This window comes from Spea bombifrons, chromosome 5, assembly GCF_027358695.1.
Source record: "Spea bombifrons isolate aSpeBom1 chromosome 5, aSpeBom1.2.pri, whole genome shotgun sequence".
Classification (NCBI taxonomy): Eukaryota; Metazoa; Chordata; class Amphibia; order Anura; family Pelobatidae; genus Spea; species Spea bombifrons.
Genome location: NC_071091.1, coordinates 87,589,097 through 87,601,303, shown reverse-complemented (window position 1 = coordinate 87,601,303; position 12,207 = coordinate 87,589,097). Strand labels below are relative to the sequence as shown.

The following is a 12,207-nucleotide window of genomic DNA, read 5'->3' as shown; positions in this document are numbered from 1 at the left end:
CGCTGATTATAGTAAATACTTGTATTTTTTGTTCCATGAAAGACCATAGAATTCGTTGTCATTCATTGTATATACCTTTTATACACCATATCCTCTTTGAGCATTAAAGCGACTCTTCTGTGTCCCATGATGACATTCTACAAAGAATAGCTCAGCCTGGAAACGATCTCTTTCGGAGAAGCTGCAGTGAGGCAGTTACCATGGTCTGACATTTTGGTCCACCGATTGCCTACTACCGCTGTGCATGGGGGGGGGGTCTCATTAGACAACCCATCTCTCCCCTGAACACTAAATGACTCCATCCACCAATGGGGCGCGCATGCAATTTAACTCATTTCATTTTTTTAAAAATTGTAGTTTTTGCATAATATGTCCTAATTTCTCTCTCTGGTATCTGAGCCATCTCTACTAGACAAACTCCCGGAACTCCTCATCGTGTCTGTGCTAAACAATAGAACATACCGATACTCTGACAAATGAAACTCCATGGACTTAATTTGCATTGCCATAAAGAATTAACTCGGTGTGTTGTGTGAGACCAGGAAAGTCACATGACAACAGCAGCATCCTCCAGGTCTGTAGACCAAGAAAGAAGATTGGAACAAAACCAGATACAGCCAGAATTTAGTCTTCATTACTGTATACTGCTATGTTCTTCCATGGAACTTCACCTTTAATAGGGCCCACTCAGCCGCCATATACGTGTTAAAGTGCGTGTGATGGCTGGTGTGTCCCCTTTTAAATGTTGCTGTTGGCGTAATACATTCTGATATTGTGTAATGAGCACAAGGAGATGGTTATATAAGTGAAAATGTGCAATCCTGACCTTTTGGTAGATGCGAGGAGTGTTCTTTCCTGTCGTGTTCATCGCAGGGAGATCGGGGGCTTCTTCTCCTCCTCGAAGGGGGATTACACGTGTTGTGTATTCACGCGGGGCGGCGTGCCTGTTGCTGTATAAATAGGCATTGCAGATAACTGTGTGCCTGGAGCAGTGCGTGGATTTCTTTGTAATAAACGCTTGAATGAGAACTGAAGCTCGGCAGTCCCGGTTCTCAATGCACGCGCTTTTCCCCAAGACAATAGAATGCCATCCTGCTGCTTTTCCAGCCTTTAGAGTTAAACATATAGCTGTTGGTAGTCTGACGTAAAAATAAAATCATTTGCCTTCAGCTACCGGCTCCGTTTAGATGACTCTCGGATCTATTTTTCTCACATCCTCTCTGAAATTCCGCAGGTTTGCAGCATGACTTGTGGTTCCTGGATGGCTCATTGATGATTAAAACTGCTTTCCATTTGACTTTCACCAACAACTCCAAAACCAAACATTTTACCGCAGGAGATACGTTCAGCCTTGATGTAACATTCAATGTTGGCACACGAGCAGCTTACCACTTGCTCGTGGATGTGCCAGTACCAACTACTTCTGCGGTCTTTGGGGTAACCAGACTGCAATGTTTTAATGGATCCATACACTTTCTTTGTGACCTCTCCTTGGTCTTGATGGACCATCCACGTTAGCATCCCTCTTTAAATCCAGTTTCAAGGAATTCCTACCCAGTAATCCAGACTCATCAGTAGACTCATGGCTTGGTTGCCTTTATTTTTTCATATGTATATAATGTATATAGATAACCCAAATGGGTACTTCAGAGTAACTAAAAAAAAAATATATATATATATATATATATATATATATATATATATACATATACAGATATAATTTAAAAAATACATTCTACACACCACCTTATTTTGGGGAAGTTAATGTTGCTGTTGAGAGGCAGTAATCGCTGTCTAAAATGGCACTTTTCATTGGAATTTCCTTTTATAATTATGTTTTATTTGCTTTCATGTATATAGGTACGTTCTGCTGTAGACAGAACGTTTTATGTTATCTGCCTGGCATTGCAGTTACATGGTATTTTTCAGCCATGCAAAAACACATAAAATGCCGTTTTGCAGACAGTAGTACAGCTGTTACATGAAAATAGTTAAATACTTATATTACATCATTAAAATATTTTATGCGACTTTTTTAACTGTTTGAGTTTTTCCTGATTTCTGCATGTCTCAAGAAGAGGCACTTTCATCTAAATTGCTGAAAATACTTTTACTTTTAAGACGGCTTTAGAAACAGCATTCCTGTTTCTAAAATTGGTCAAAATGTTGTATTTTGTATAATAAAATTGAGCTTTACTGTCCCTTTATTTTAATGCTAACATTTATTTTAACACATTTAAGGGGAAAATGTAGCTGTAGCCTGCGACTTGCATAAAGTAACAACCCCTTTTTAAACGAATAACTCCTTTTGAGTTTATTTGGTTGAATGACATTACCATGAAGTCACCGGGTTCCTGTAAGGAAGTTTCTCTCTTGGTTTCGATTGCCTGGTTAAATGACTGCATTGCGCAATATGTACCTTGGCCTCTCTACCTTTTTTTTTTTTTTCTTCTAGGTCATAGCTTTCTTTCAATTAACATAAAATAAATAGATTCTATCTACTGTTATCTAGCTCCTCGCCGGGTTTCCTGGCAAGTCTTTTCCATCTGTGTTCCAATTTTTTGGCAGACATGCCTCTTCAAATAAAAGTTTGCAAAGACTTGCCGTAGACTGATTACTTGAAGGTCGTCCAAGGTTACGTCGATGGTCAGGAACAAAAGAAGACCTCAGGTATTGTTTGAAAGGCACGTTAAATATTTGGGAAGGAAGGGTTTGTTTGGCTCTGGGTTGTGAAAACCTTACTATGTATCTTTTTTTGCCAAGCGGTACGCCCAGTGCGTGTAGTTTCTGTATTTACGCGTTTATACAAGTGCAATAAAGAAGGCAGCACTGAGTTGACAGATGGGCTACGAATGAATAATGGGAATGAGAGAATTGGAATATGAGGAATGTTTACTTGGTCTGCTTAATTGCCTCTCCTGTGATTCTCAGCCAGCTTTTTAACAAATGAAACCGCTATAATTTATATATAATCTAGAGAGAATGCTTGCGCTTACCTAATGCATCGATTCGTCTTTGTCTGTGAATTGAGAATGTATTGTATGAAGCGCTGCATAAAGTGTTGGCGCAATATAAATAAGCAATTATAATAGTCAGGGGTTAGGTTATAAAAGTCAATGAGGCCAATGTTCCAAAGGCTTGGTGTTTAGGCCGTCTACTTCAATTTAGAAATGAATCTCAGAAGCAAGCGAGTATAAAATGGCACTAACAGCAACAGTCTTTAAAACTGTTTTTAACATCTAAAGTGAAATGGCTCCCCTCATGGTGATTCACAAGTACTGCACGTGGATTGTGCCATCAAAGTTCCTAGTTTAAAAAAAAATAAAAAAATAAAAAAAATAAAAATAAAAAAAAATATTAGTATAGTATATTCTAGGACACTTTCTATTTTGTTATGTTCTATGTTTTTGTGTCCTTGAATAAAAGGCTGTTAGGGTGTGTTGTACCCCACCCTGGACTCTTATAGACATATTATAGTTGCGGCCTTCTAGATCATAATGTCATTTAGAAGGACCCCTTGCATATATTGTGTACATTAGGAGGGGGTTCAACAAATGCATTTCCAGAGGTCGTAATGGAGTTTTTCTATGTAGAGTGAGAGGCACTATGGTCTATAACATAATAGCTTTAAGTAGAACCCAGCAGCTGTGTAATATCATGGCTACTAGGTCCTTGCTCCTAACATTTGTGACATTTTAGAAAGATACCCATTGAGATTCTTTCAGCTGCCTACTGATTTGTACATCTCATTCTATATATTATACTATAATATAATTTTCAGTGTACAAAAGACACTATTTACTGTGTCCTCCCAATCCTTCAGTTTCATTTTCCTTTGCGGATCATCCATCTAATCTGAAGAGACATACTCCAATGCCATGACTTTTCAAGTTGTTTTCTAAAACACAAAATGTAGCACCTGTAATATTGTGAATAATACATATCCTTAGGTTGGACAGGGTGAAGAATAAGGTGTTACTATTGCTGTGAACAAACATTGTAATGTGCTAGTGTGTCACTGAACACAGTTATATAATAAAGGTCAAGACAGATCGCATCATATTAGTTTACCCCAGAGCTTTAGGGTAAACATTGCAAACTAATCTGTCCAAAGGGAGAAGTCTGAACAGCAAGTTAATATTTCAAAGCTTCCTACTTGATCGGGGAGGAAGAGATAAACTCGCTGCACATTTTGGATGCTGATAGCATGATATGTAGAGTCTCAAACTTCTTATGCCTTCTAAATTCCACTCATCATTAGATCCAAAGACGGTAGCTGTGATGACCCGACCCACTAAAACAACTGCAATCTTACAACAAAGCTCTACGCCTTTTTCTTCTGGTTATTATTATTATTACGGTTTGAAGCTGTGAATCATTAACTTGCCGTCCAAAATCAAATGGGTCAAAATGTATAGTTGGATGAATGAGAGGCCAATGTTTGACCTAATTCTGGAGTACTCGCTTTATCTGTACGATTAAATTGGAGCGCTGTTTCCCCATACCGTTTGCTTCCTGATGTGCACTGCCGTAGTAATATGTATGTATCTGTGCCTTTTGGTTGATACTTCCGGTTGTCTTTGGACACTTGCGATACCTTTTTTATCAGAAGAAGAATATTAAACCTTCGAGATCTTGTCCTAGATGTAGCTTACTGCTGGAACTAAGAAGTAAATCTCTTGTCCATAAAGGTTTATAATAACTACAGGGTAATAAGAGGCCATTTTCAGGCATAACTAGGAGGTAACTTGTGTGTGAATGAATTCGTTGACCCTGCTTGATTGGGTGCACATGCGTTTGGCACAGAAATACAGCTTCTGTAATATGTAGCGGAGAATAACAAAGCAGATGGACGTAGTACTTTATGGCTGAATAATTGCATAAGCGTATATATACGAGTGGTATGACACCTGGGCACCATTCCAAAGATGCACATGTTAAAAGTTTTTAGGGTTTTTTTGTGTGTATTTATAGGGAAGTAGTGCTGTGTTGGTCCGAGAGGCACTAGCATCCCGAGGAGATTGTGATATAATTAGTGTAAAATTAGCTTTCCCATCTCGGAAATGTATTGATTATAAGGATGATGATTAACAACTGTTTAAATATTTTCCACCTCGTGGAAAAACTGAGTAGTCCTAGGAGATTGACACCCCCCCCCCGGTCTTATAACAAATGCGATCAGAAACTTTCCTATATGTGTTTTAGTCAAATATATTTATTAATCAGCTTATTTTAATTAGCCTTCTAATTAGCATTAATGATTCCCAGATAAGGATCTCTGCACAATGTACACTCCTGTCTGAAAGTGTGCAAGAAGTACTTGCACATCCCTCTCCCATTACCCCAATGAACTCATTATTATAGGGATAATGCGGAACATATCCTTTTCTGCAGCCGCCCATTTTCTGGGCAACAAATACAACAAATCAGGGCAAGTTATCGTGTCTTGCATTTAAGTATGTTTTTTTCTTCTGAAACCATATTAAAAGGGGTTAAAGAAAGGGCTATGGCAATATCATTGGCATGCTGCTTGTTTTATAGGTTAGGAACCATGTGGTCTCTGCTTTCTCATGCTCCTGCTGAGTTCCTTATGTATTCCCTTCTGGGTCTGTCTGACCACCAGATGTCTCTGAACATTCAAGTCAAATTTACCGGCACCAGTAACTCTGGTACGTAAAACCATGAAGTTGTGCTAAAATACACTTAATAAAAAAAAGCATTAAAAATGTTCCCCTGCATTATAATTACGCCATAGAGAGACACCATAGCAGATACATTGGAAAAATGTCTTCACAAAATTCAGAGCATCAGGTAACAAAATTCATCACAGCAGCTGTAATTGTGAAGTGTGTTGCTGAATATAACTTGCGTGATAAATAATGTTTATTGACTGTGCTGATTGGAGAGGAGGGAAAAAAAAAAGTCCCAAGAACTAGCTTTTGAAATAGATCATGGGTAGGTGAGTGTTTGATTTGTCGCAAAAAGCCTTAAATGGATAACGTTGGCGTTTATCCCCACATTTCATGCACTTATTCCTTACAGCTATATGTCAATAACTCAAGGATATAAAAGTGTGGTGGGGGTTCTACCTTAAACACCTTGTTATTGTGCTTTTAAAAAAAGGCTAAAGAGTGTGAGCGGCCCAGCTGATGAAGAACTGTTCTAAAATAAGATCAGGCTTTTGACTTTCCTCTGGCTTAACTTTGGAACCTCCTATAAACCAACTGATCTTTACATTCATTTTAAGACAATTAAACTAGAGAAAAGATACCTTTCTTTGCACGTGTATTTGTCTTTTATTTATATGGCGCCAACGACTTACGCAGCACTTCTTACAGTACATACATACGGTACATACATGCAAAAGGTATGACAACTACAACTGACAAACCAATACAATTAAGTACTGTGTTGAAATGATTACTGTCATGTAAAAATATAATTCATTTTGCCTTTAATGTCTTAATTTATTAATGGCCCTAGGAAGGATTTTAGAAGCCCAGAAATGTTTCTGCAGCCTTTAATACTGGGCACGCCAACATAGTTGGCCTGCACACCGGAGCAGTGATCACAGGTGATTGTTGAGACGTACGCCATGGGTTACGCATGATATATAAATATATTAAATTAGTGTGTGTACACACACACGATATAGTGGCAAACTCTAATGGTTTTGTTTGCTCTTGTCGTTTTTTCGGTGTATTCTCAGTCCTCCCCTTTTTAGAGCCAGTCAAGTAGTTGGAAGGTAAGGGGCTTTTCGTGTGGGAGGGATAATTGGGCTATGGCTATGGTGTTCCTTCCTGGGATTACGTTTACTTCGGCAAGCGTACCTTGTGAATCCGCCGTTCTCCAGACTCCTCCATGCCTCTGTCTCGTAACAGGAAGGGAGCTGCTTGGGCAACTTTTAGTTTCTTCTGGGCTAATGAATTACCGTATTTGCTCGATTATAAGACGAGGTTTTTTCCAGAGCAAATGCTCTGAAAAATACCCCTCGTCTTATAATCGAGGTCGTCTTATCAGACTTCATTCTGCTTCGGCCGTGCTGCTTACCGGGCTTTGATCGCGAGCAGCGTCTGTGCTATTAGCAGCAGAACAGGAAGCTAGCACAGTCCTCACATAACTCTACCTCCCCCCACCTTCCTCTGGGGGCGGGGCCAGAGAAGTTGCTCGCACAGCCGGGCCCCTGCAGAAGTCTGCGAGTGGGAGATCTGCAGTTAAGGAAGGGGCTGTGTGTGTATGTGTGATTAATGGAATGAATGAGTATTTAAGTGTGTGTGTGTGTGTGTGTGTGTGATAGCATGGATGTGTAAGGGGGGTGGGGGTGGTAGCATGGCATAGGGAGGCTGTAATCACACTTCTAACATCCCCAGGTTTCAGCATGTACTGGCTGTCTATCTCTATCTCTCTATCTCTCTCTATCCATCCCTTTAAAAGGCATATCATGGGGCACAGTGGCATATAGGAGGGTATAAGACATTTCTGGAGGCAGAGTGGCATATAGAGGGTTAAAAGGCACATCATGGGGCAGAGTGGCAAATAGGGGGGTATAAGGCATTTCTGGGGGCAGAGTGGCAAGCCTGGGGGCAGATGTGCATAACTGGGGGGGCAGGTTGGCAAATAAAAGGAAATAAAAAATATATTTTTCTCAATCGTAGGTTTTATTAAATATGAAAATTAGTTTACATGAATTAATATTTACTAGTAAAACTTTTTTCCTATAGGGTAGTCTTATATTCAGGCTTTTTCTTTTTCTCCTAAATTAATATTCAGATTTTGGGGGGTCGTCTTATAATCAGGGTCGTCTTATAATCGTATTATTGCCGCTGCCAGTAAGTTTGTATAAAGTGCTTTTAGTAGAGTGTTCCAGAGTTCTAGGAATCCTCACGTTCTGTTTGTGGTCTCTCGCTTATCAGCGAGGTACGCGGGGCAGTACATTTTGATGCAGGCGCTTTCATGGTAATCAGGTGACTGTAACGTTAGTGCAGCTGCTTAAAGCTCGAGTCACTCAGAACCCTTCTGTTTAATGTCCCAGATTACTCGTTGGTTACATGCCCGAAAAGCTTTTGCTGTTGCCCGCGTTACGGGGGGCAGGAGAAGAAAGGACTATTATGATTCAGTATTTTGTGTGACTCGATGGGCATTGCATTAATCTGGTCAATAGCATTGATGATTATCAAGTGGATTACTTCTAAGGTAAGCATTCGTAGAGCTGTTTTATTTTAACTGGTATTCCGATCAATCGCGCACACTCTTATTCAAAATATTTGCGGAAAAATGGAAGTCTGCAGACTGTTGGCTATGGATTGTATGGCTTTGTCTAAGCAGCTGCTCTGATAATCATAAGACCAAGCTCTTGTAAAGAATTGGGCCAATGGGGATTGTATAATGTGGTCCAATATTAGAAAAGCAAAAGGAAGATTTTAGTTTAAAAATGGCTGTGTACATCAATACAAAGGATACAGTAATGATTTCTGATTGTGGCTGTATGGTCATATAATGTATAGGAACACACATAGCAAAATATGTAAAACGTTACAGTAAATTGATATAATCAGTGTTTGTATGAAATCAAATGGTTACCAAAGAGGTCACTGCTCCAAAAATCCCCCCCATCGTAATTAAACACAGGGTCACATGCACCCCTGCAATGAAAATGTATTGGTGTTTGGTTCTGGTGTGTAGATTGTACAGCGAAGCGGAATATGACGGTGCTTTATGCATCTATAAATAATAATAATTGACCCCATCCATGGCTTCAAAGAATAGGTTTTTGCATAAGTTTATTTTTTATGGTATATTAAACCTCAATGATTGTTTCAGTTGAAAAGTCAATTTTGCAGCCAATCGTTTTAGGTAAATGCAGTTTGTGTACATATGTGCACCGTGGTGTAAAATCATTGACGTAATCTGCTTCAATCTGTTAATCCTGGTGCAGGGAATCTGTGCCTGATAAATACTACATGTAAATTGGTGCAAGCATTCTGCGATTAGGATTAAATGTTTTGAAGCACACTACATGTCTGTGTCCTCTTATGCCTTTTTCTCTATAAAAAATAAATAAAATAAAAATTGTTTTAAAGCCTATCATAAAGTCAGTTCTCACTCGATGTTGGTTTCAGTTTTGAGCACAGTGTCACCCAGTGTGCAGGGCACAACAATGTGCTCCAATATGCATATAATGTGTTAAAAAGGGCTTTGACCTTCAAAACTGAGCCAGTCTATGGTGTACCACAACACTGTATGATAACGACTCAGGGTGTTTAATTTTGTTTGCGTAGTAGAACAGGCCAAGATAACAACGCATATTCGTGGCTTACGTACAGACGTCTATAAACATTGTATTGTGTGAACCCGAATTGTTTTAAAACGGAAAACAATATCCTTGAGCTCATTTTGGACGTGATAGTGTTGGTGGGAGCTCTCCCTTAAGCCATTTGATTTACGATATATTATGGATCCCTAAAATCGCTACACAACTTTTTCATCCCCCTTCCATATAGAGGAGCCAAAAATGTTGATCCTGGTGATGTGCAAGCAATTGGTTTGTAAATGTTCAGGTGTGTATTCAGTGCATCCTTGTCATAATAGAACTCCCCATGAACCAACACCTAACAAAAATTGTTTTTGGTTTTCTCACGTCTTCTCATTAATCAAAAACAAAAACCCTGTCTTGATTGTGGCCTTTCTCATTGACTGGAAGCACATGCATAAGGGGAAAAGGTTTTTTTTTTTCCCCTACGCGCAACACAAAAGTTTCAATCAGGATCTACCATTTCGAACAGGATAATGAAAAAATTGAAAAAAACTAGAATACTCCATTCTTCATGTTTTTGCGGTGGAACCAATGCTGCATGTTACAGCCCACACTTTTTGATATTAGCTGATTTTAATCAAAATCATTCCCTAATCAGTCCCTAAATGGTTCGATGCTGTATTGTCATTGGATCATCACTCGCGTACTAAGGGGGTCATAGGCAGGTGTGGATCCATGAGGTTTTCATATAAAGGGACCTGTTTCTTGGGGTTATATAATCTTGGAGATTTGGGTACCTGTCTGCTACTTGGCATATTCATGCCTATGGAAGCAGTAAGTGTGTGCTTAGTTTTTCACACATGGCTTCTTCATTTTGGCTTTATTTTTGTTGAATAAATCATAAGTGTAATATGTCATGTGTTTATCTCTGGTTGTATTTTACCTAAGTTTTTGACCTGCTAAGGAACAGATGATTGTTATTATTATGTCCTGATATGTAAGCCCATAGAATTCAGAAGATCTACCCCCCCCACACAACTATGTATGATGTAGATACAGTTGTGCACATTAGGGCACCCAGTCATCGAGCTTTGCATTGGACATGCTGTGTACCCGTTACAGGAACCTAGTAATCATCCCTTTAGGGTCAGCGTGCACCCTGATCTGCTCACGGTCCTCTATCCTGCCACTTTGTAATGTCAAAGAGGTGTCTATTTTAATGAATGGATGGGGAAATTTTTTTTTACCCTTCCTTCTGCCTCTGCACCTCCCTGCAATGCAATATGATATATACATTTGAGTGAATGTTATATTTTCTAATGGATTATATAAGTTGCTCATGTCCAAGATGATTTTAATGTCTCGGCCGCAGAGTGGAAAGTACTGTACGCAGCATGTCCTACAATCCACTAGCATTTAAATTGGCTGATAAGGCTATGAGCTGAAGCCCGAAATAGGAAGTGTGGTGCTACAATAACTGGCAGGGCATTCCAGGAGCTTCAGCAGAACAAATACGCAGCATAAAGTAGCAAATCTGCAGGGATATTTGAGTAGAAAAGCTGACATTGCAACGCGAAGGAGACTTTTTTTTATAAAGGTTGTGTAAAGCCCTTGACGTAAAAGAATTCCCCCCGTCAAGGCCATGTTTAAAGAGTCTTTTCATTTTCTTACATGCGTAACATAATTGTGTATTTGCCTGCGTCATTTTAAGCAAATCCTGAAATAAATGCTGCCTTTTTTTCTGTACTGTGGAAAGCAGCAGGTCTCGGACTGACGTGAGCGCTGGCGTTTCTTCTATTCTCTCCCAGAACACTCATATGACTCTTATCGCTATTAATTGATATTTATATTAAGTATATATATATATATATATATATATATATATATATATATATATATATATATTTTTTAACCCCTTAATGACAAAGCCCGTACATGTACGGGCTCAAAATGCATTGCTTTCAATGGGTTTAGGTACCGCCCATTGTCCTTAAGGGGTTAAAGTGTTGTATATTATATTGATAGATTGTTGTAATTTGTCTCATCCGGTGTTTTTCTTTAGCCAGAAGATGGTATTTTAAATGAGGAGAAGGCAAGGAATGTGGCTGGCTCGTTTTTACAATGGCCAGATGATCGGGTTCACGTTGGCTTCTACGTCTTGGCACAGCTATACATTTCAAGTTAGAAAGCTAGGCCTGCGTCATTCTCGCTGACTTAAATATCCGCTATAACGCTGGGTGCGTACATAAAGGGTAATCACGAGTCCTATTAAGTTTTAGGTACCTCTTGCCCCCGAACTGCTAGAGTATGATCTCCATGTCAATTATAATGACCTTGGGGTGAGATTTTTGAAGTCGGTTTCTTTAGTATCTTAAGTGTGTGACCCCGAGTTAATCGCCCGATTAAAGAAATGCTAACTAAATTAAGATGGTATTGAGCTCGGAGTCTAGGTCTGAAAGGCCGTCTTCTCATTAGTTACATCAATGAACTGAAAATGATTTGACGATTACCGGCAATTAGCTTTTCTGACGGCCGTGGAGTTTGAGTCATAATGTTGCAATTTGTTCTCTTCCACTTTTGAATAAACTGGAAATCTGTTATAATAAGCGGCGGCTTTAAGTCTCCCACAAGGTGGAATTTCGCTACACGCCTGTTTTCTTGAACGGTATCGAAGAGATTGTCTATTCACTAAATATTTTTCCCGTATACAGTAAGTTTATCTCTCGCTTGATGCTGGTTTCGGTATTGTGTGTGTGTGTCCCCGGTGTGCCAAAGACTGGCTGTCGCGTACAGTATAATGCAGGGCGCAATCGCTCAGACTTTCATTGCAGAGTCTGCACAGTCAAGTTCGTAATTTATTTAAAGACATGCTGGAGTCCGTGTAGCATGGAGTCCAATGCATCTTACTGTGGTTTGAAAATCGCACTACGTTCTCCTTCCCCAACCCCAGGTCT

At 39.4% G+C, this 12,207-nt stretch overlaps 1 protein-coding gene across 2 annotated transcripts in view; it reads left to right on the top strand.

Annotated features, from left to right (window-relative positions):
* Nucleotides 1-12,207, top strand: part of PDE7A (phosphodiesterase 7A) — a 41,565-nt gene that overhangs the window by 18,404 nt on the left and 10,954 nt on the right. Inside the window, exon 1 of one of the 2 annotated variants that reach the window (XM_053468371.1) lies at nt 8,101-8,193. The exons of the other annotated variant lie outside the window; for it this stretch is intronic. Within the exon in view, the coding sequence (XP_053324346.1) occupies nt 8,134-8,193 (60 nt within the window). The 5' untranslated portion in view covers nt 8,101-8,133. Of the gene's footprint in view, nt 1-8,100; nt 8,194-12,207 lie in introns of those variants that run through there. 2 annotated transcript variants of the gene reach the window in all.